Source organism: Drosophila yakuba, chromosome X (assembly GCF_016746365.2).
Source record: "Drosophila yakuba strain Tai18E2 chromosome X, Prin_Dyak_Tai18E2_2.1, whole genome shotgun sequence".
Lineage (NCBI taxonomy): Eukaryota > Metazoa > Arthropoda > Insecta > Diptera > Drosophilidae > Drosophila > Drosophila yakuba.
This window is the reverse complement of record NC_052526.2, coordinates 3485647-3510479: the sequence shown is the minus strand read 5'-3', so window position 1 is coordinate 3510479 and position 24833 is coordinate 3485647. Positions and strand designations below refer to the sequence as shown.

Below are 24833 nucleotides of genomic sequence, written 5' to 3'. Positions count from 1 at the left end.
ATACTCACTGCTTAACCTTAAGGATTATGTTTTACTAGTGAAATTCACTTACTTTTTACCGAAAACAATTTGCTGCAAGTTCCCAACACTCGAGGCCCGAAAAAGTATGCAACAGAATTTTGCACTTTACTCATGTCAAAGTTGCCTTCACTTTTCCCCTCCTTTTCACCTTTTGAATTGTAAGTGGGCAAAGGTCTTGACTGCAAAAAAAACAAAAATGAGAAAAAATTTAAGTAAAACGTTTTATATATATTTTAGTACAAGTTCATGTATATGTGTAAAATAAGGAAACTTTTTGGGGCCCATCTAACGTTTTTTTTGCCCACTCTGTTTCTTTTCAGGTGAGTAAACGCAATTTTCCTTGGCCAGAAAAAGAACACATTGATGTGCAAAAGTGAAATCCTCTTTGATGTTCCATGCGGTTTCTTCACCCGGGGAAATCTATGAATATGTGTAGTGGTGCTTGGGTCGATTTATATATATTCTTTTTTGCGAAATGTATACTTTTTTGAGGTAAGTTCGTGCACCGGAAGTGCCAAAAGTGTGCCAAACTAAAGGATAGAACTGAGCAAAATGGCATTTTGCTAATTGCTTCATTAAATGTTTGCCTAATTTCGTTCGAATTAGCTGTGTGTCCAGCAGGGTCTAACGAACACCCACACACAGAGAGACACGCACAGCATCTTATTTGTGCTTAATGACTGCCACTCGAAATACCCATTAAACCACCCAACCACCCATTAGTCTGCCATTATTAGGTGAATCTCTTTTTCTCGATTTGCGCTCCACTGTTGTAACTGTTGCAGTTCATCTCCTGAAAATGTAAGAAAATCGAGGAAAAGCATAGCTTTAAGTGGAGCTTTTCACTCTCTTACAAGGCAAGTACGAACTCACCATACCCATAAGAGACCGAATTAAGAGAGCGTAATGGGCGAAGAGAACGATTTTGAAAAGGTAGGGCGAGGGGTTTGTTTTGTTTTCGGTTAATATGATGGTTTTTAATGGTTCTACATTTTTGGTTCTAAAGTACTAGCTAGTACCATCGAATAAGAGCAAAGAAAGGATAATTATTTCTTTTAGTATTATTTTGTTTACTATTATATTTATTTTTGCAATTTAAAATAACAGAATTAATAAGGCATTGAGCAATTATTTTGACAAAACAAAAAAAGAGATTCATAAAGATTTTGTTGATTTCTTTGCTAAAACAACGTTGCGCATGTCTTGACAAAAAGAGCGCTTAAGCCGGCTAAACATGATCGCAATGCTTAGCCTATCGCGATTTTTCAGCGATTTTCACCTAATCAAAACACCAAAGCTTTTCCTTTTCCACCACACCAATATAAAGAAAGAAGGAAAAACATAGAGGCGGCGAGAGCAAGAGATAAAATGACGAAGAAGAGATTTTCCGATGCAAATGGCATTCGGCTTTCCTCTCGACATTGGTATTAGACTCACACAGACACACAAGGCGGATGCTGACTGTTTGCAAAAAAGAAAATGGAACAGAAAGCACAATGTTGCCCGCCATCTCTCCGCACTTCCATATGTGTGTGTATGTGTGTGAGTGTTATTTGTGCGTGAGTGTGCGTGTTCGTTTCGGCTCGGCAAAACGAACGCTCGTCTGCAGCACTTATCTTCATGGGATAAATCTCGCTGCTGGACGCCGCAGTCTGTTTTCTATACGGGCGTAAAGCGGTCGTCGAGCACGGTTAACTGAAAAAAAACAAACAACAAAAAAACAAACACCCAACCAAAAAACAACAATAAAGATAACGAAGAATAACTCAAAATCAACGAAATACCAAAAATAAAAAAATATATATTTGGCGAAAATAAAGTAATAATAATACGAATTAAAACAAGCGGCAAATGTGGAAAAGAAGCAAAAGAAGTTAGATACACTTGGGCAGTCTTACTAAACAAGCAATGAAAAATAAAAAATACAAAGTAATAAACTATAAATAACTTGAATATATTTCGAAATTTATATGAAAATTTGGCAGTATATTAATTATTAAAAGCATAACCAGAACAAAACGCCGACGACTTTGTTCACGCGCGCCCAAAAAAGTGTGCTACAAAAAGAAGTCAATCAGATATAATATGAATATTTTTTATTCTCATCGCTCAAAATTTTTTGAAATATTTTTTTATTGTTCTTTGCCTTGTGCCAAGTGAAAAATCAAGATAAAAAACTTTGATATACATGAATAAGAAAAATGTAAACAAATGCTAATAAATGAATGATGTATGCGTGTGTGCGTGTATTCATTTGTTGTTTTCTTTGCTTGTGTGTGTGTGTGTGTTTGCTGATGCGTAAAAACAACATTTTATTGCAAACAAAAAAGAGGAAGAGCAGCGAGATGAGCTAAAGAAAAGTCCGGAAAATGGGATTGGGGAATATATGAACAAGAAGCAGAAGCAGAGCGATAACAATTGCAATAAAAACAAGCACATAAACACCAAGAGCAACAACAACAGCAACAACCAGTGTGTGCCAGAGTTTTGTATTTGGATATGTGTGTGTGTGTCAACGAAATCATCGTCACAGTCATTTTCTTCATTTTCAGTTTCATCATCGATATAGGCTATTCTTTTCCTTCTTCCGCAACTTTTCGAGTTCTTTTTGCGGCGTAGAACGTGCCATGTACATTTTTTCCTTTTTAAAATACAGGGCTTTCTATTTTTCCAATTACTCTTTCAATGCTATTTACAGCATTATTAAATAAAAATTCGGAATATAAATTTCAAATATTATACAATTGAAGAGTTTTAAATATTATATCATTCAAAAAAATGGGTTTTATTGGTGCAAATATTTCGTCATCGCATATTTAGCTTTAACCTTAAAACTCTGACAGATGAAGGCTTTAGTTATGTTTATAATTTTACTAGAGGCACCTAAGACGGCTCATCATCGAATTGAACCGAACTGGTGGACATAATTAAATCGGGTTTGTCCAATTGAAATTAAATGGCCTCTTGGACTTTAACCCGGAATTATCATCACTATTGCAAACACCATTTATGGCTGCAATAATTTTCATTGAGCACCCAAGTGAATTTAACTCATTCAATAGCTCGAGACTGCAATACCTTTTGTTCGACTAATTGTTTATGGATGGATGTTGGTTGTTGTTGTTATTTTAGTTGGTGTCGTTGGTGTTGTTTTGTGGCTGTTCCTGTTGCTGTGGAGTTATTGTTGCTATTATCGCTGTTGCTCGAATCAATAGAGTCCATTTGGAAAGTGGATTATGTCCTTTAATGAGGGGCAATGGACTTGCGGATATTTGGTATTGACAGATGCAAATGACTAATCTAAGCTTTTGCACCAGAGCACATACACGTACACAAAACACTCACGTATATATATATATATCAAAATATATATAGAAATATTTAAAGCATGTTATGCACGAGCACAGCTTCAAGGCAGAAGTTGATGGCTTAAGCTTTTTGGCTTTAAATGTTCAATATTTAGTTAAACACATGTTTGGCAATAGCGTGGCAATAATAAATAAGTATTCAATTAACTTTTAATCGTTCGATTAGACCCCTAGACAGCTGAAATGAAAGATAACATTTATTTCGTTGAAAAAATCTCAGACAATGTGCTTGAAGCTAAGCATTGGATTCTAGGTCTTAAGCACAAATTAGCTGCCAATGACCCAGCTCAAGTTCAAAGTTCGTCTCTTTGATTTTTTGGGACTCTGGCTTGACCCTTGAACCGTTCCAGATAATTTCTTCCTTTTCGGTGGAAGGTGTTTGGATTTGGTTGGGGTAGAACGCTTTATAAAGAGTTGGAATCACGGAGTAAGTTCCACTCTCTCTCTCTCTCTTTATTGCACTCAAGGATTTTGTCAGGATTTTTCTTTTTAGATCACTGTGACAAAAAATGTGCTATTGTGATCGGGTAACATTTAAAAAGCTTTCTAAGAAATTCAATTAAATCTGAAGACTTTCAGAAGTAGAAATTAAAGTGTTGATCTTTAATAATAATACTTGGGAAATAACTTGAGGTATTTAAATATGCCTAAACCTTATTGTAGTTGGTGCAACCATTTCGAAAATACTCATTAAAATTTATTGGCATTCTATACGCTGATTTTTTCAAGTGGTGATTTTCGCCATTTTCGTTCTTTTTTCCTTATTTTTTTTGGCAGTGAGTGAGTAAGTGTGTATGTTGATGTAAGAAGCAAGTGTAAATAAAGAAAAGTCGTGCCCGTTGTGCAAGCACTCAAAAGTGGCTGCACACACACATACACACACACGAATACACGCGTACACCTGAGCTTCACCTGCATTCGTGGCACGTTTCTTGGAGCTTGTAGCTTCTCTTGGAGATGGAGCATCCCATTCAACCATCCTAAAGCTTCGTGTTTTTTCTTTGCTTTTTACTTGATATACTCGGGGTTTTTCACTCCGCTTTTCCCCTTTTATGTGTGTGTGAGGGGTTCTAGGCTAAGGTTTTCAACAAGCACTCGTCGTCATCGATGTTTGCACGTTTTGCTTTATTTATTTGGAAATCTTTTCTTATTCCGCTCTTTTTCTCCCACTTTGCCCTTTTCTCTTTTCACTGACAAAGTGTATTTGTATTTGCTTAAAAATCAATTACGTCATCATTGTAAAATGGCAATTGGATATATATAACGATGGCAACTCTGGCAGTTGGCTTGCTCTGACATAACGATGGCAACCCTGACGCCAGGCGTTCTTTCATCATTTCGTTTGTTTGTTTGTTTGTCTGTCGGCACTCTTCCACTCCACCACTTGTGTCAATACTTATCGGGTGATATTAACGTCTCACTCCTCTAAACCCCGAAAAATTTCCACCTGGCATCTGTTTGTGTCACATGTCTTTTGCTCCCCAACCCCAAAAGCCATCCGAAAATCTTCCTTATTGTTTGCGCCATATTTTATTTATGTTTTGTCAATTTTTGTGCAACTTTTGCTCGTCGCTTTGTCTGGCCGCCCTTTTCACCCTTAACCCTTGTGACCCCCTTCTACGCCCCAGCAGACTCATAGTAAATGTTATAACGCAGCGGATTTGACAGCTCCTTTGGGCCATTTCATTTGTGGCAAACTTTTTCAATGGCCGTCAAATAATGCAGCCAACATCCAAGCCGTCTGACACATTTATATGTGTCTGTGTGTGTGCGTGTGTCACTGTAAGTATGCTTGTGTAAGGAGGCGTGGCCATGTGGGAGTTCAAATTCATTCCATTATTGTTGTTTTGCGTTGTGTCAGATACCCAATGGGATATCCCGGTGCTTATCATCGATAGGTTTGTGTGCTGACAATTGGAAGGGGAAATTGGTAATTGGATTGCTTCGAACTATTATTTCTTCGAAAAAAATGTCATCGATATATTGCTTTTATATAACATTAATATTATCTTCTTGTACAAATATGATAAAATCGTATTCAAATAGAATACTGCGATAAAATCAGACTAGTGAAAACAATTACATTTGAAAGCATAAAAATTAAAGGAATTTTTTTAACGAAGGAGGCGGTCAGCAAAAGGCCAGATTTCCTGCAAAATGGCAGTGAAAAGGAGAATGCAAACGAGGAGTGCCAAGGTCCAATGTCGGTTTGTCTCTGCCTGGGATTATAGGCGCCCATTAATCGGACAAAAATATATTCCAATCTGCTTCATCCTGCCATCTTCTTTTTACCCGGCTATCCGGCCATCCGGTCAGCCATTCAATTCGAACAGATTTCGATGAACAAAATAAAAAAAGGAGGAATATGCAAAAACCCAGCTGAGAACTGTAATTCATTTAAGTGTTCCATTGAGTGGTGTGCCCGGTGTGTGTGTGGACGAGTGTGTACCCCCATGAAATTTCATATTTTTAATGACCAGCTGAAGGCAAAAGAAGGAATACGGAGTACGGGGGAGTACGAAGAGTTTGAAAAATACAAGGGGTTCAGACAGACAGCCAGCTAGCCAGTCAGCCAGCCAGCAAGGCCCCTCACAAAAGGCATTCTTCGATGCGAAACTGAAAGCAAACATCATGTGCCGGGGCGATGGGAAATAAAATAAAATCCATATATGCATACTTTGCATATTAAAAATAGCATGGAAAGGAATTTGAATGCAAAAGGATATAACATGATGGTACACAAAAGAGTCGGTTAAGTGCAACATGCATGTAGAAATTCGTTAAGCTTAAAGCTTGCCCGCTAGCAATCGCTTTAGTTTTTCGGTTAATTATTTTGCAAGTCCCGCCACGACGACCACAGTCTGCAAATCCTCGTCAGCCGCGGGCTTCTAGTTCTACTTCCACATCCGCATTCACTTCCACTTCCAGATAAACTCGTTCGTCTGACGCTGAAGATGTTCTTAATGGTTCAGTTGTTTGCTCAGCAAATTGAACGAAAACAAACTTCAAAAGTTTGCACCACGGATATGCAGATGGCACGAGAAGTGCTGGAATGGAAGTGGTTTTCTGGTGTTTTTTTTTTATTTTTTTGGCGGCGCGGCTCTTCGGGGAGCAGTCTCATAATTAAAGATCAGCAGAGCTTGTCACATGTGATTTTTCTAAAATATAAAGATCAGCAGAGCTTGTCACATGTGATTTTTCTAAAATATATGTTCTCAGCATATCTCTTTGATACAAGAGGATGCCAAAAGCAATGCACCAAATGTATGTTAAAACTGGAAACTCAACTCTTCTTACAGTATTTAATTTATAGTTGAGATACCCCACGTCGTTACATTTTATATGAGTTTTAAATTGCTGTGGCAGTTGCGTTGATTATGTGATGCAAGTTAATGTTACAACATGAAATTTATTAATGGCATTCCCGAGTTAATTTAACATTGCTGGTTAATTTGATTGCGTTAATTGACACTCGATGCAACCCATTCGAATAGCAAACCCAATTCATCAGAGATATGCTGGATATGTGCTCATGATGTCGACCGCGGAGTGCGTGGCATAATGATCTCATGTTTCCGTTGGTTTTTGCGGTCAGCACGTGAATGCGGATTGCACAAATGGTTAACTCGGCCACTGGAACTAGTGCCCTGTTTCTCTTTCACTGTACGGTTGGACAATTTATGTTCGTTTGTGTACTGCTCATTGAGTTTGTTGTTTGTAATTGTTTTAAAATTGTCACAATTGCTGGCCCTTTGGGGCGGTGTACGCTTTGGAGGGCGTGGCAAGCAGCAAGGGCAAGGTTGCTGCAGTTGACAAGCCGCAGTGGCAAGCGTTTTAAAAATTTATGTTGCACAGGCAGGCGGCACAAGGACAAAACTGAGGGGGATGCAATAGCAGCAGCAGAAGGTACAGGGGTCGACTGGTTGGCTGGTAGATAGGTTCGGTGGTTCGGTGGTTGGGTGGGTCAGGGGTTCCAAAAGGAGGTTAGTTAACATGACCTGCTGAGGTCCGAGCCTCGGTCCATGTGCTGCATCCGGTTTCCACAACACACAACAATAAAACGAACGAACGACGCAACACTTATGTTGGTTTACTTTTGCTGCGAGCCCTTTGCCGACCCCCATTTTCCTGCCACCACTGCTACTACAACAATTTACCAACAACAACAACAACTAAAACTACAACAACAGCGGCCAAGAAAAATGCTGTAGCTGAATTCCAGCAGCGTGACAGTTGCCGTTGAAATTTATAACATATATAAAAAACTATATAAAAAACTGTGCTAGTATTGAGAAACTGCAGTTATTGGTAACTATCTGAAATTTTGGAGAATTCATCGCTTTAAACAAATTAAAAATGTAAGGGTAATAGATTTAGAGTGCGTCTTTCTTCAATTGTAGGCTTTTCCGCATTTTCATTTTGTTTGTTGTCTTCGCATGTGTTGACCATGACATGAACTCGTGTGTTACGAAAACAAATGACTGACGCAGATGTAATGGCATCCTTCTGCCAGCCATCTCCTTCCTTTTCTAATTAAAGGCCACGTAGGAAAAATTGCACAAACTGTAGAATTTAATTTTACAACAAAAAAACAAAAATGAAAAAAAAACGGAAAAAAACGTTTGAGAAAAATAGCGAAATGAAATTAATGGATCTCGTGTTTTTCTCCTCAGCGCTTCTCTCTTTCGTGCGCATCTACTGTCTCGCTTCCACACTTCTTGTGACCATAATCACAGCTGCATTGTGTACAGCAATTAAAGCAACAACAACAACAAGAACAAAAAAAAAATGAAGAAAACTTTTGGAAAAATCACGGAAGAACGGGGAGATGGGGAAAGTTTCTTGTTGTTAGCTTTTTAATGGTTTTCAATGATTAAATTGTTGATAACAATTTTAAGCTGCACTCGTTCAGGCAGCACTCATTCCCCGTCCTTCTCTTTTACTCGCCCTATCGACATCTCTCTCTCTCTCTCTCTCTCTCTCTCTCGCACTTTCTATATATTTATGTACGGTCCCTCGTTAGCATTTTTTTGTTTTTCTTGCTGGGGACTAACTTTGCACTGACTACGGGCCATGTAAAGTTGAACGTGGGCATAACAATGTGCCCTTAACTTGGCCCATAGACTGCAGTTTTGTGCCCCGTCTCTGTCTTACCCATCACAGCCGTCTGCCTCCCACTCTTTCACTCTCCCAGACTCTTTCTCTCTCCCCCTCTCTTCCTCTATCCTGCTGTCCCTGTCAATTTCAATGTGCAATTACTTGGAATTTGTTTGAAGTTTTCCAAGCAGCAGCAGCAGCCGGAAAAGTTTTTCCCTTTTTTTCCCATCTGTCTTATACCCCACAGACACACATTAAAAATTTAATTAGAGAGTGCCTCGACATCAGAAATCAAAACAAATCGGGTGAAAAAGTTTTTTTTTCCTTTTTTTATAAGCAAATTGAGCCGAATGAATTTTCGGTTTGAACTGTCTGTCTTCCGTAATTTATTAATGGGTATTCATTAGCTGTGAGTTTTTACTGTAAAAAGTTGAGTTTTTAATTTGTGCAGCATTTTTGTCATATTAAATCTGACATGGATTACGGTGTTTAATTTGTTTTAATTGTTATTATTTACATTATTGTTAATTTTTCGCTTTAATTTTGTAACTAAAGATTTATACAAATTCGCTGTTTAAGCCGGGTTAAGAAAAAATCGCAAAGTTAAAAGCCATTTCTATCGGTGTTATGCCTTAAATAAACTCCTTTATTTCGTATATCCTGTTTGGCCGCCTCAATTCGTTTCGCGGCTTATGCATTCTCCTGTGTTTTGTCCTCCGCTTTTGGGGGTCCATTTGGGACCCGAGGCCCGCTTTGTCATGCTAAGGGTTAAGCCCAAGTGGTTAGAAAGAGGATTTAAGAACGGGGTTGGGCATAAATAACGACACGTTGTGCATTTTGATGGGCACCCGGAATTTTCGGATTGGGACTTGGTCATGGTATATTACTGGGGGTTAGAAAAGGAAAAAATAAAAATGGAATGAGATTGCGAACCTGACTTCTGTTTTGCCCTTTTCCGCATCATTGCCCCACTGTCGGTCTCAAATAAAGCAAAAAAAAAGGGGTAGCAGTGTAAAACCACACGAAAATGTTTTTATGATTATTATTCGTACATTTTTCGTTGATTTTTATGATTATTATGACTTTGATGTCAGTTAAATGCCTGTAAATATTCATCGAAGTTATATTGAACAGATTCAATTGAAACTTTAACCCCACAGAAGGACACTGGCACTTTGCGTTAGCCAATAAAGTTGTTTACACTGGAGTTTATATCCATTCAATTTTCATGGCTGTCAGTTTATCAAATATGCGAAATATTTCGAAATATTTCAACTGCATAACCGTCGTCCGACAATCCCAATAGTAATCGTTATAATAATGACAGCGGGGAGTCTAAAAACCATTCAATTGGCAACTGGCAAACAAAAGAAAAAGCATACGAATATGTTTGATGTTTTGACCATTAAAAGTGCAACAAAATCTGGAATGCAAACAGTTTCACAGAGTGATCTGGGGGAAAGCCCAACAATATCCTTGCGCAAATAGTGCAACATGTTCAACGCATAAACAAGCATATTTCATCTTACTTCGTATACACTCAAATTTCACCATGAATAAGACATGAGTTCGAGTATGAAATAACTCACACTTATGCACATTCAGTTGCCAGACAGTTTGAATTGGCTCTTCGGTGTAACTTATCGATTGAATTAAGAAACAAACTGAGTCGAATCGAGTCGACTCGATTCCGATGGGGTTCCATTGGTTATCTTCAATAATTCATCGGATTTTTTACGCAAAAGCTTAGCTTTAAGAGAGAGAGAGAGTTTTGAATGGTTTACTATTTGTTCCATTGAGTGTTCCTAACTTTTTTTGTGTCGTCCCTTATCATTGATTTAAAAAGTTGCTCGTTGTCATATATATTTTTGAGGGCTTTACGAGCTGTTCTATGGAGCTGACACTCCCTCGGGGTCCCGAGTTTTATGTTTCTTTTATGAATTCGAAATTTCAGCACACTCACACCGATGCCAAAAAAGCCATTGCAAACTTTTCACACACACGCACACAGCACAATAAACATAAAATATAAAAAAAAATACAACAAAGCTAGAACTTTTGTCCACTATCTGCTTTTCTGCTGTGGACAGATCTGCTGTAAATAACTATTTATAGTATATACTCAATATGAATTTTGTTGTATATATATAAACGTAAATGTACTGGTATGTGTATGTGTCAATGTATGTGCGTTTGCCTGTCTATTACTTAAAATACAACTACAAAAGCACCTAAAAATCTTTAAATCAATCAAAAATGAGATACATATAAATTAGGTATTTAATTTATGCAAATGAAAAGTGCGCAAAAGGCGAAAGAAAACCGACAAAACAAACGACAAACAAATTCGAAATTAATTTGCATTGAATAACAAAGGAACCGTTTCGGTTTCAATTCCACTTCCAGCCAAGGATAAAGTCCAACCCCTAGACAAAAAAAAAACAATAAACCGAGAAAAAAAAGCCGACACAAAAGAGAAGCCAAATGAGGGAAAATGAAGTGCCAAAGTGTTGAAAATAAAGCGAAAGCCAAGAGACGAAATTGAAATCGAGTATAAAAGGTTTTTCCGTTCAGTTTTAATCGGTATCGCGCGTTCACTTCCGTTCCGTTTCGTTACATTTTGTTTGGCTACGTTCTACACAGTCGACTTAGTCCAGCCGTTTCCGTTTCGTTCCGTTTCCGCTCGGCAAACATTTAAATGGCTACCAGCTGCTGCTTATGATGGAGACATTCCTCGTCCTGGGCCTGTGTTTCATCCTGTACGAGGCATTGGATTTCTTTCAGGGCTGCATTCACAGTAATACCCCATCGCCCAGCGATCAAATCGAAGCCTATCGCCGCGAACTCGACGAACAGCGCCAGCAGCAGCAGCAGGAACAATTCCTGGCGGGATTGACGCCATTGCTAGGCGCTCAATTTGCCGCTGCCGCTGCAGCCGCGGCCGCTGCCGCCGGTTCGCAGTCGACGTTGGGCAGCGCGACTACGCCCACCGCCTCTACGGCCAGCGTAATAAGTGACTCATACGATCAGGAATCGCAGTCGCAATCGCAGTCACAATCCCAGTCGCAATCCAACGAAAATCAACAGCATTCGCTGAGCACTCCCGGCCTGTTTCGTCCCGCCGCCTTGGGCTACTACGATCCAGAGGATCCGTTGCATGCCACCAACTCCCTACCACGCGACTATTACTATCTGCAGCAGCAGCAGCTGAAGAATAAGGCCAGCTCAAGATCGCTACTCTCGAAGTTCTCATCGACCAACTCGGATAATCGCATACATCCAGAGGCTGGTGCCGGTTCGGGGCATCATCACAGTGTCCTGGGAGCAGCGGCTGTTATAACAAGTCAACCCCTACCAGCTGGCGGTGAGATACCATCTAGCCTCTTCGATCAGCCGGGACAAGCGGCTGTGGTGGTGCCACCAGTGCAACTGCAACCCTCATCACCACTATTTGTGGAGCTCAAGAGGGCCATTATCAGTCAGAATCAGAGAACCCAACCGATAAAGTATCAGTCAAGAGAATCAATCGAAGAGCCACAGTGCCCTCAGTGCGAGGAAGAGCAGATACAGTATCTGGCAGAGACTTTGGACGATCTTGCTGAATCCGAAGAGCAGCAGTATTCTCCAGCTGAGGAAGACGACGACGACGACGAGGAGGAGGAGGAACAGAACGGCGAGCAGGAGGATCGTGAGGAGCAGCACTCTTACGTGGGAGGAGCAACCAGTGAACCGGATATTAGTGCCGCCACACGACAACAGCTAACTAGGATTCATCATATCGCCATCGACGACATCGCCACTGGACAGGAGCATCATCATCACCACCATCTTAGCATTTCGGGCCAGACGACAACGTTAGGCGCCAATTCTCACGCAGACTTCAGGGAAATCGAGTGCGAGCGACTGCGACGCAAGTGCGTTAGCGTTAAGCGCATCTATAGCATATCGGAAAAGTTCTAATTCAGATTCAAATCAGATCACTACTCAAAACTCAATTCGATATCTCAGCTCTCATACCTGTACAGCCCTTCACCATATTGCACTTCAATCGATCAATATATATATGTATACCGAAACCAAAATACAAAATCAATCAAAATCGAAAATCGAAAATCGCCAAATCAAAAATCGAAGCCAAATCAAATCGAAACGAATGCAAAATCAATTTTTCAAATTCCGCTCACCAACAATCGAACCAAATGCAACCAAAATCACAAAATTGCCCAAAGCGAAACACCCCACACAAGGTTAGCAAAAAGTCAAAAACCATAAGCCAACCAGCTGAAAAGAAACAAAAAACCAAGTCAAACACAAGACAAAAAAAATAAATGGAAATCAAAACCAAAAAGCAAAAACCGACACAAAAAATAGATGAACAAAATTATTGAGAATTTTTCAAAAAATATTTCGCACAGCATATCTCAAACATTATTATTCGCCTATTTTCGTTTTCTCACCTGCCTATATTCACTGTTTCTCACCTGTTCTTTATCACCCTCACCCTTCACCACTGGTTTGGTCTTCGGCTTGCACTGTTCACCTTAGTCCTATCTCACCATTGATTAAACCTAATTATATTCCGCATACATCACGATAAAAAGGTTGCCTCTCACCCTAAGTAATCGAAAAAAATGATATAGTACTAATAGCCAAACTTGCTGAGAGAAGTGGTCATATTTTTCACCAATTTGCACACTTTTTTCTCTTTGAACCTCAATAACATTTCTTTCACTCAGAACTTGCACCCGCCCACCTTTTTGCACGTAAATCACGTGATTTTTTCTTTATAGTCCACCACATAACACAGAAAAATCCAACTCAACCTCTCTCTCTCTTTATCTCTCTCTCGCTCAGAAAGACACTTACTCACACACATACGCCACCGTCAATTTGTCACCCGTTTTTTCTCTCTCTGCATTGCTAAGCCCAGCTCTAATAATTTCCAACTTTTTGCAGCTGCGAAGCCATTCAACACCACACCTGTGCGAGTGTGGTGTGCAAAGAGTACTAGTAAGGTTACATCCAAAACTACTTAAACATACAGATTCTTGCATATTTGATTTTATTTGGTTTTAACTTTTTATTTCCTGTTTTCGGGTTCCGATTTTGGTGTATTCCGCTTATAGAGAGAGAAGGAGAGGGGGCGCATAGTTTAAAATTCTGTCCCTTCCATGTGGTTGGTCCTCTCGAAACTTTTTACTTTTGTTTAGATTGTTGGGTTAACTTCGCTTTAATTTTTCTAGTTTCAGTTTCTGCTTTTCACCCCAAAATTCTTTGCTTCCTTTTTTGTTCTCCTTTCCGTTTTTTTTTATTTTAGCTTTTCCCTGGGTTTTCTGGGTTTTAACCACTTGGGGGACTGGAACAACAAATATGCTAACTAGTTGGCTTTAGCCAGGTCTCTGTCCTGTAGTCCCAGTCTCCTCATTCCTGGCCAGGCTTTTAAACCTCTGCTTTCGAGTGTTATGCAAAGTAAATTGTACATAATTGTCAGGACTAGCAAAACACATAGACACAGCCACAGCCAGACGCTCTCACATATATGCAAATGACGGGAGCTGAAGACGAGGACAATGACTAATTTTGCTGTCATTGTTGGAGGAAAAATGAAAAAAAAACAAAATGCCAAATGGGCGAAGGAAAAAGGGAAGGAAAAGGGAAGACGACAGGGTAAGAAATAAGGAAAAGCTGTGGAGCATTACTATCATATCTTACAAATTGTCGCAGCAGACTTCCTATCTGTCATATATAAATGTATGTATGTATGTATGGGTACATACATATATCCTTTCAATTATTCGATATGTGGTAGAATTTTCTTGTTGTATTCTTTTATTCCTTGGACCTCGTTTTCATCTCCAGTGACCATGTGTGTTTGTCTATCCTTGGCCCGCATCAAGTTAACTTTCCCTACATGTCCGTCCTCCTCTCCATGCCTCCTGTTTCTCCTCCTCCTTCTTCACTGCGCCTCCATTTTTCCCCTTTTTGCAACCATTTGTCTCTCCCTTTTGTGCTCAGCGTTCAGCGTTCAATGTTCGTAATCTTTTGGTCTTTTCTTCATCATCGTTTAGCTTGATGTGGTTTTCCCCGACTTAATCAGTTTTACTATTGTTTGTTTTTACCAAGCACACAGCTACCCTCTTTCCAATTGCCTTCGTATGTATGTGTGCGTGTGCATATATACATATGTGCTCCGCATTTAACAAATATTACACATGCGTTCAACACAATAGGTCCCACGATGGGAACATGGAGTAAAATAAGTGTTTCTTATATTTATAGTCCAAAGTATTTTATATAGCTAGGTATAAATTTTTGCATTTTACCTAAATGTTTAGGACTCTTGAATTATTTTAATATACGCTATTGCCCTGAACTGTATATTTTCACTGAACGCGCAGAAAAGTATGCTATGATTTTGGTTTTGTGTTCGACAGGCAGGATCTGACAATTATATTGTGTGGTACATGTGTGAGTATGCGTGTGTGTGGGAGTATGCGTGTGTGTATGTGAATATTTTCCATAAATGCTGCATCATGGCAAGTATTTAAGCCAATGAGAGATATTTATGCTAGCCGAGAAACACATTCGTCTCGGCCTTTTTGGTTTGCTGCTGGTTCATTCAAGGGCAATATTCTTCTGCATCATTAACCCGCTGCCTACCACAGCCATGCAGTCACGGTCAGCTTAACCCATTCGGCCACGAATGGTATCTTGTGAAAATTCACAAAATCAAATCAATAGTCGTTGGAGTGAAATGAAATTCGCTTTAAGCTAATTTAATTGAAACAAATGCTCTCTACTTAAACTCAACTTAATTTACCCTAATCCTAGTGTGTCTGTGTGTGCGTGCCTCTGTGCGCGTTTTAACCCCCACTCATCTATCGTGGGTTAATTCCCAAAGACGTATTAGCCCGGCGAAATTTATCCAACTCAATAAATCTCAGCGTTCTGTTCTGTGACTTTACAGAATTGATAGCTTTGTGCTAGAAGGCGTGGCTGGGGCGCCTCTTTTGTGATTTATACTCGATTCTCCTGCGTGTTTCGGTTAGTTTTTATGGTTATCTGTTGATTAAAATATACAAATATTCAGTAAAAATTCCCGATCTCCCTAGTTCATAAACGAGTTAATAATTTATTTGAAATTAAAGAGTTTTACCGCAGCCCAACTGCCTTTCAATCCCATTTTATGATTACTTGTGTGGCTAATTATTTTTGCAGCTCCAATTGCGACAGGATAAAGTTGACTTTTAGTTAAACTGAATCCCTAAACGAGTGTGCATATTTAATGCATGTGAGCGGAGCGATAGGAAAAACTTTGGTTGCTCTATCAGCTGCGGCTTAATGAGTGCCAGTCTATATATCTTTTCGTGTGCGGTCTGCAGTTTTAACTTGTTGAATTGACAGCAAACAAAAAGGCGGGGGAATGCACAGAAAAGTTGCCACCACAGGATGCTATACACATATATATTATATATACATATATACGAGTATATGTGCTGCAAGTTTTAATTCCGCCGAGCTCAAAAATTCATCATCTATGCCATTGTCAACTTGAGTTTGTGTGTGTGTGTATGTGTGCGATTCTGTGTGTATATAGGAGTCATTAGCAAATGGATTTATCTAAGTGAATTCAGCGCCCAGCTTCTTTTTGTTGCCAGCATTGGCGACACGACCTTTTAGCGATCGCACCGCCAAATTGGGCAGACAGCCTCGCTTTTGTAAATCATCCAGTTTGACGGTGATCACCGTATCGATTTCCTTTTGGCGCTGCGCCTCAGCTGCCCTCTCCCTTTCGAAGGCCAAGTGCTCGTCCTCCAGTTCGCGGCGACGAGTCTTTTCCCGCTCCTCAATTTGGCACGAGACACTGGAGCGAAGGCAGGCCTTCTTGATGGCCTGCTCCTCGGCCTCGCGCTTCATTTGCTCCTCGTGCTTCTTGCGATACTCGATCATCTCCTTCAGTTCGCGTTCACGTTGCACGTAATAGCAGGCCTTCATTTGGCTTAGATGCTCCATTTGCTCCATATTGGCCCGCTTGAGTTCGGCAGCCATTTTGCGCTCCTTCTCGGCCGCCTTCCGTTCGTTTTCTCTGTACTTCCTTTCGAGGCGCTCGTGTTCCGCCAGGAAATGCATCTCCTCGCGATTATCCTTGGCATCGAGTATCTTTTGGCCCACCGCAAACAGGACATCCCGTTTGCGTTTCTCATCCGCCGCGATGGCCTCGCGTTCCGCCCTCTGTTGTTTCAATTGCTGCTCCTTGAGCTTTAGATACTCGTAGGCTCTGTTCTCATCCCTTTGATCCTGCTCGCACATCATCCGTACGAAATTGCGATGCAAATTGGTGTACTTATTGAGTTCATCCCTGTAGGCCAACTTGCGGCGGGATCGCATTTCACCCTCTGCCAATTCAGCTTTTTTATACTCATCGACGGCGGCACGCAAGTCTCGCGCCTCCAAACGCAGACGATCTTGGGCAAGGAACCGCAACTTTTCGCGGTCAGTGATTTGCTCACGCACAGCGTTACCAAATTGCCGGCGTCTTTCCTCTTCGGCCTGATCTTGTTGCTCGACCGTGCCCCATTTGGCATTGTTGTAATCTCGATTCTTGCGGGCCATCTCCTCATCGTGATCGAGTTGAATGCGATTGAGGAGTTTTCTTTCCTGAATCTGTGCCGTCCACATGGCACTGCATTTGGCCTCGGAAATCGCACGGGTGGCGTCTTTCACTCGCACATCTGACTCGTATTTGGCATCTAAGGCGCGATGAAGAACCTACAATGTGGCGTTGATCGATTGTAATCTATTGTTTATGGCATAAACATCGTATACTTTTGCGATTTTATCGCACCAACTACCTGCAATCGTTTGGCCTCCACTCGCCGCTCCTCATTCACATCCTCATCGGCCTCGTCATCGTCCCTCTTCTGGGTTTCGCGTTCCTTTTCCCTGCGCTGCTCGTCGATGTCATGAAAATAATTGCGCATACGTTCCGCTTCGGCCGTGTGAAATTGCTGCTCCTCCATCCGGCGATCCTGTTCCGCCCGACGCTCCTCGGTGGTCCGCGGCCTCGAGGCCTTCATGCGATCCAGCTCGCCCTGCGACAACTCCGCATAGCCCTTGGACTCCCACGATTGACCCTTGATGTGAAAGAACGTGGCCTTGGCGCCGTCGTATCGGCGGGCTCGTGGTGGCGCCTTGCCGCCACCCACCGTCGCACGTACCTTCTGTCCGGGTATGTTTTGTGGATTTGGTAGCTTTGTGCCAGGCGGCAGTGGTCGCCTCGCAACCTTGGGCTTCACGGGCCTATCTCTGCGCACCCCGCACATTGGCTCCTCATCGATTGTTGATAATGGTGGCGTTTCCAGATAAATCGGTTTCTTTAGTCGATCATAGCAGTCTGCGTGCAGTTTCATGGCAGCACGCGAACGACATGGCATCACCATCGGCATCTTGGCGAATTCGATGTATGTATGTATATCGAGTTTGAAATTACTGATGGCCACGGGGAGGGGGAAAATCGCAATAGCAAATTTCTCCCTTAGCTGTTTGGTTTGTTTCTTTGTTCAGTTGTTGTCGTCTGTTTGTGTTATTGCTCGAAGGCTGTTGTTTTGTTTGCTTGTTTCGTTTGTATCGTTTGTTTATCCAATCGAATCTGGCAGGTTGAATCTACATGCTTTCAAAGCATGCTGAGGATAGCAGAATTACAGGGTATTCGTTGGTAATGTGGTAGCACACGTTCATTTTACACCTTTCTGTGCTTTAAATAATCATATATAGTAATTCCTTTAATAAATTAGGTATACATTTAAGTATCCCAAAATTAAACTCATGTACGCTTCTCCTACTTGTTAGCACCTGACCACTTGAGTGTCGTTTTTGTCGAGTGGCAGGTGAGAAGCAAAAAAAAAAAGAGGAAAATTTAAGGGAGAAGGAAAAACCAGTTGGGAGAAAAAGGGAAAGGCTACTGCTGCCGCTGCTGCGGCATTTACTTCCGCCTGCTTTGGCTGCATTCGAAGGCGTTGATGCTTGCATTTTGGAATAGCCCCGACCATTTGCATTCTTTGTATGTGCCACTCTCATATTCCGCCCGCCCCACTGCCCCACAGCCCCACTGCCCTCCACTCCCTTCGACATGCAACCCCCAGGTAGGTGGCATGAAAATTTAATTACACGCCTCGCTGAAACGCTGTGCCTGAATATAGGGGTCGGTGTTTTTTTCCTCTTATTCTTTGGTAAAACCTCGCTGTTGCCTGTAGATGAGGCTGGTGGAAAAAGGATAATGGATAATGGGTAATGTAGTTCAACATGCAGGGCTACTATATCGCAGCTCCTTGAGAAGGGCTCAAAAATGATTTTTCTTATTCAAGTTCTGCCAAATGTTGGTACATAACTACTTAACTAGCAGAGTCTTTTGTGCACTCGATACTGCCCAAGTTCAAGTTGAATCATGACGACCATTGCTGAGACAGCACCTGAAACCAACCATTGACTCAATCTCCAGCCTGTAGTGTTTCCTCTGTTTATTTGTGTGGCGGCTGTTGTCGGACTCACAAAGAGACATCTATTCCGATACACGATACTCAATACTCGAAATGCCGATGAGGTGGTGTGTTGGCCGGCCGTGGGCAAAATGTTTGCTTCACTGTGGACAACCAACAACAGCGACCACCTCTAACCGACCACATCGCCACTGGGTTCCAGCCGAAATATACTTCTACTCCTCTTCGGCAGACATCAATACACCGACGTTTCCCACAACGAACTGAGCGAGATGTTTTTGCCATAAATATGAATTATTTTTTGGTGAGCAGCTAAAAATCATATTACGTACATATATGGGGGCAGCATCGCATCCGCAAAACTTTTCTCTCACATTTCAATGGCAATAAAAGTGATTTAATAAGGCGCAAAGCAACACAACAAAAGGCGCTAAAGGGGCGCGGGCGAAAAAATTGGGTAAGGGCAGTGTGGGCATGGCAGAAAAGCGAAATCAATTTGATTTGTCGCCATAGACGACGACGGTGGGCGGACGACCACGCCCATTGCGTGTGATTAAGTGCGCGTTTAATGTGCACGCCATGGCCATAAAACAAATTGTATGCAATCCTGCCACCGAAAGCTTTCGCAATTTACTCCTCACAACTCTGGAGAAAATTTACCAGGCTCCATCTGTGCGTGTGTGTGTGCAATGGGACTACTAGTACTTCTACTTCTACTAATACTACTACTTCTACTACTACCAGAACAGCCTCCATGGCACTATGGGAAATTTGACCCCTTTTTCTGGCCAAAACCCATTTTCTGAAAGTCAGAATAGTACAATAATATTTAGTGTACGCATTCATAATTGACCAATCTTTAGTGCTGCATACCAGAAATAATAGATGGCGCCACAACAAAGATGGCGCCTACACAAAACAACAATCTGCAACGCTAAGTTTTTCTGTCGTTACAAGTTATAATATCTTTGGAACCAAAGCGTTAATTTCCATTCTGTAAAAAGTATTTTAATCAGTGGGTCTTCTATTAGGCGTTTGCGACATTCAATAAAAAAAAAAACTAGTGTTGTCCGAGTAATTTAGTAAAAATATTAGTTGCTTTACAAAAGTATTTTTTTTATAATGCCTAACTTTGAATAGAGATTTGAAGTGATTGCAGCAGAATGCATCAATGAAATATAGCTCATGTTGTAGCTTACTTAATTCTTGTTCAGATTATTGTAATTTTAAAAACCACTTTTACCGATTTTGGGAGAATTTATAGATTTTAGACTTAACCCTACTTTTCCAAATTCAGAGTAACCTCATGCTAAACGGGAGTTAAACAAGGCGGTTGCTGAATTGTTTCGGTATTTTTATTAGTACTATTGTTGTTAACTTCTGTAAAATAATTAAGTATATAAACTCTATCACGAAATCTGTTGTTTTTGCTGAGATTAGAAATAGCATACAAGATGAGGGAAAGCCTTTACGAAATTTTTAGCCTTTTATAATATAAATATAAGGGACTGTGCCACGCCCCCAGTTTTTGGGGTACGTTTAGATATGGTCTAGTGCAAATTAATGCAAAAAAAAAAAATTAAATATCTTTATTCGTTCTGGAGTTATAAATTACAAAAAATAGAAAGGGCGATGCCACGCCCACAATTTTTGGTACCATAAAAGATATGGACTAGTGTAACTCCATACAAAAAACACCAATTGAATATCTCTTCCCGTTCTGGAGTTATTAATTTAGGCCAGAAAAAGTGGTCAAATTTCCCATAGTGCCTGGGTTTATTCCTCTTTTCTCGCAATCCTTCTCCATTTCAGAGGTTTGTAACTGATTTTGACCCGTAGTCCGTTGGGGAGGCTAAAAACTTTTACAGCTCTCGCCTGTGCAAGCGCTTTGAAATGTAAATACGGCTCATTATTTCCAATGCCTTGCCATTCATTTGCAAAGTTTCCAGTTTGCCATGGCCCACACACGCACGCACACACACACACAGAGACACACATACACACACACACACAGCACAGCAGCAGGAGGAGCAGAATTTTTAAATACATACTAGTGGACCTCTCACATGCGTACAGTCACCATGGGATAATTTTCGGTCCACTGAAAATGATTCTCTGGTCATTGAATCAGGGAAGTTATATAAAATCCCTCTTTATTCACAACAACCATTCTGAGGTGGTTTTATTGCAGCACTTGCAAGATATATAAACAACTATCACAGTCAAAAATTTGTTTGCAATATACGAAAAATCTTTCATGATATGTGTATATACGAGTGGGCTGTACAAATAACGTGTTTGCGGCACACGATGTATTAAATTTAAATCAAATTTACTGGACTCTTGAACCCACTGTGCTGGATGGCAGGACTCGGTGGTCATCGGTTCACCTTTAATTAACTGTAATGCCATCAGGCAGAAGGACATCCGTTGGTCAACGTGTGTGTAATGCCTTTTTGCTTGTCCTTTACCATTTGCCTTTTTCACTAGCCATTCACCACCGGCAGAAAATGTGTGTGTGTGTGTGCGAAAGGTTTATTATTTTCACTTAATTTTTGCTGGAATTTTTTTTTGTTTACTTCAGGTTCCAGAACCTTTTGGCTCCGGCAATTTAATTTACGTGCCTCTAGGACGATCCTGTCCCAAAATGGCAAATCATCACAGCTAGGCAGAAAAATAAGAAAGGCAGAAAGCATGGGAAACCTCTCGAAGAAAACGGGCGCCAAGAAGCGGAATGTGGAATCTTGTTTGTATAACCAGAGCTGCGGCAAAATGTTGTTCAAATTGACTTGGGGGTTCGAATGACTCGGCAGGTGGATCGCAGTGTCCTTTCTGGGTGGTAAATAAAGCGGGGTGGGGGGAAAAGACAAACCATTCGACTTTCTACCAAAAAGGGACAAAGTCAGCGACAAAGGAAGGTTTCGCCTGCTGCACAATGGCAAATAATTCATAACTGGGCTCAAAAGTTTGATTTAGCTGCAGTTAATACACTGGGCACTTCCCTCTCCCCACCTCCCCCTCTCCTACTATCTTTTTCCTATTTCTTTCTGTCTCCAGCTCCCCTCTGTGTTGAATGAGGAAGCTACACATACATATATCTCAGGCCCCACTCGCTCATCCTGTTGGCCATACGTCGGTTTGCATAAATTTTATGGCCATGGCCAAAGAGGACTCGAAACGTAGGACTCCTGTTGACAGGCGGAATTCCCCCCGTTTTACAACTGCTCCTCCAGCAGATAAATTACGCTCCCAGCGCCCAGGATCCATGGAAGCGGAAGAGCCAACGGATGACGGCTGGCAAAGCCAATGCCAAAGCCAAAGTCAGAGTTAGAGCCAAAGCTGTGGGAAAAGCTGTAGGAGATGCTATGGCTAAAGTCAGAGGAACCAGAGCACCAAGACTGCTGTCCGACTGTCTGGCAGCTGTATGCTTATTTTTCTTCAACTGTAACTGCTGCCAGAGTTGGAAAACAAAACAAAAAATATGAAATATAAAGTGGGAAAGCGAACAACTCACACATATGAGGCCTTTGGTCAGGCGACAAATGTTTCCACTTGATTTTCTTCGTTATAAACTGTAGTATTAAACCCACGAAGAAATTAATTAACTAAAATGACTATTCGCGCACTGGAAGTGTTAAGCCTATGGGTCTATACAACGGAAAGCCATTTAACCTTTGGCTACATTAAAATGGTTGCCATAAATCTAGATTTTTATTGGTACTACCTTAGATGTTGGCGAACAGCATGCCAGAAATTTTTGTGGCTCGCCTGGAAAATGCGGCAAGACCCCCTGTCAACTTTTTGACTACGTCTCTGCGGCCCTCTGCCTTCTGCTTTCTGCAGAACATAAGCCACCTCCCCAAAAGTGGCGTCTCTGTTCGCCTTTCTGATGCTATTTTCTCAATGCCTGCGAAACGGCACACGGAAGCCGAGGCGTCTGCTATAAATTTTTAACAACCATTTAACTTGAATTTTATTAGTCCCCAGTCAGCGGTCAAAAGTTCGAGGGTTCGGTGGGGTGGCAGGGGGTGGCATGGGTTGGAGCAGATCTAATATGGCAGTTGGGGGCGTGACTGATGCTCCACATAGCTGTCATGTCTTGTATATTTCGGTATACAAAGTGCCCAAATGCTGCCCACAAAGTCATCACAATGACATTTTGCATTTCGCAGTTCATTTCTACTTGTCTCATTCTGTTCATTTCGTGATGGTGTTTTCGTTGCCTACTTTCTGCTGGTTGTTGATAGTCCCCATAGACCCCCATGCTTTCTCACTCTCCTTTCCTCTCTCTCTCTCTTTCTCTCTCTGTCTCTGTCCCTATTTTGCTGTTCCCCCCATTCCGTCTTGGCTATAAATTTTATATGGAATGTAGTTGTGACTTGTGGGTCACTTGTTTTGCTGCAGCTTCAGTTCTTCGCCTGCCGTTGACCGATAACCATGTTATTCTCTTCTCTTCCAAAAAAAAATTTTTTTCTTGTTTAATCTAGTTTGTTATTATTTACTCGTTGGCAAATAAAACTGCAAAGTTTTTGTGTGATTGGTTTTTTGTTTTTCGGTTTTTGTGGGATCTTGTTTTTCTTGAACATTCTCAAAATCAATGTTAAACCAAATTAACTTGCAGTTGAATAAGATGTGCGCTACTGACAGACTAAGAAATACAATAAACACAACAAGAAAAAGCAAACAACTCGAGTGCAATTAAACGACAAATTAAACATAACAAAATCACAAGAAATTAATCAATTAAAATACCCAAAAAAAAAGAGGAAAAACGAAAAGGAAAAAACAAAATCAACGATTATACTGATAAACGATAAACAGTGTTCTGATAACTGGCGCCATGGACTCGCTGGAGCGTCTGATGCGAGCGGCTCCATTGCCACGAATGCTCACCAGTGGCGTCGTGGCCACAGCCGCTGCCGCCGCAGCCGCCGCCGCTGGCAAGGGCATGGTCAGTGTGGGTGGCGGTGGTGCAACAGCCCTAGCCGCCGGCGGCGGTCAACAGAGGGCGCTGGTCCATGCCTCGCTGGCGGCGGCGACAGTGGGCCGCAAGGGACGCCACCTAACGGGCACCTTCTGCCTAACCGGCGACACCATGGAGGGCATCATACAGTGTTTGGTATTTCTCAAAGCATTCTCGGTAAGTGGGAGCGGGTGTGGGAACGGGAGGTGTATCAGTTTTACATAGTATACATATAACATGCAAAAATTCCATACCAGAGATTAATGGAGAGAGACCAAAAATATACACACATCTACCGTACACATACACCCACTTTTTCATCCCCATGGCACAAATTCAATTTAGTTTTCGGTTTGCGCTCGACTAAGTTTTTCCTTTTTCCTTACATTTGGTACGTTTTTTTCTTTTTTCTCTTTCTGTCTGTTTTTGGGGCCTGCCATCAAAATGTGCAATAGGCTGTAAATAGGCAAATACATTTCGCAGAACCATGCCTGTGGCAAGCTGATTTTTGGATTTTATAACTACATTTTTGCCAGGCATGCAGAGGGGAGAACCTTTGACCTAGTTTACGGGCTCTTTTTAAACCGATAACCATAAGCCATCCTCCCAGCCGTCAAAAAAATGAAAAAAAAAAACATAAAAAGCACACATATGTGGGCGTGTGTAATAAAGATTTTTAGCTTGTCTACACAAATTTTTGACCCACTCACTAACACCTTTTCCTCTCTGCTTCCTCTACTTTCAGGTGAGTCCGTCCAAGCGATGATAATGAAGAGCAAATACCCAACAGATTTATGAATCCCAATTCAAATCCCAAAACAAAAATAAGGTATTCCAGGTATCTGGATAGTTTTTTTTTATGTATTACTTGTCACGAGATGGGGGCAG

The 24833-nt window shown here is 41.2% G+C and overlaps 3 protein-coding genes across 17 annotated transcripts in view; 2 read left to right on the top strand and 1 right to left on the bottom strand.

The window, feature by feature from the left end:
* LOC6524172 (neurobeachin) overlaps window positions 1-24833 on the top strand; it is a 164476-nt gene that overhangs the window by 71868 nt on the left and 67775 nt on the right. For 8 of the 15 annotated variants that reach the window (XM_039370311.2, XM_039370296.2, XM_039370288.2 and 5 more), the window contains exon 1: window positions 23822-24122. The exons of 6 other annotated variants lie outside the window; for them this stretch is intronic. In XM_039370311.2, coding sequence (XP_039226245.1) covers window positions 23823-24122 — 300 coding nt within the window. In that variant the 5' untranslated portion in view covers window position 23822. Of the gene's footprint in view, window positions 1-12609; window positions 12734-23821; window positions 24123-24833 lie in introns of those variants that run through there. One more of the 15 variants, XM_039370274.1, reaches the window with a different exon arrangement.
* LOC6524175 (chromatin modification-related protein EAF1) lies at window positions 428-23707 on the top strand. Its single transcript, XM_002100002.3, has 3 exons — window positions 428-1950; window positions 10893-12733; window positions 23604-23707. The coding sequence occupies exon 2, from the start codon at window positions 11205-11207 to the stop codon at window positions 12444-12446; it is 1242 nt and encodes a 413-aa protein (XP_002100038.1). The 5' UTR covers window positions 428-1950; window positions 10893-11204; the 3' UTR covers window positions 12447-12733; window positions 23604-23707.
* Window positions 15969-18133, bottom strand: LOC6524174 (trichohyalin). The gene is made up of 2 exons (XM_002100001.3): window positions 17339-18133; window positions 15969-17255 (listed from the first exon to the last, which is right to left on the bottom strand). Exons 1-2 carry the CDS (start codon window positions 17930-17932, stop codon window positions 16107-16109), a joined length of 1743 nt encoding a protein of 580 aa, XP_002100037.1. The 5' UTR covers window positions 17933-18133; the 3' UTR covers window positions 15969-16106.

Bases quoted from the DNA above. Each gene is read 5' to 3' on its own strand.
- LOC6524175 (XM_002100002.3), top strand. From the start codon at position 11,205: ATGATGGAGACATTCCTCGTCCTGGGCCTGTGTTTCATCCTGTACGAG.
- LOC6524174 (XM_002100001.3), bottom strand. From the start codon at position 17,932: ATGCCGATGGTGATGCCATGTCGTTCGCGTGCTGCCATGAAACTGCAC. The intron at 17,256-17,338 runs GTAGTTGGTGCG...GCCACATTGTAG, and splicing joins TGGAGGCCAAACGATTGCAG to GTTCTTCATCGCGCCTTAGA.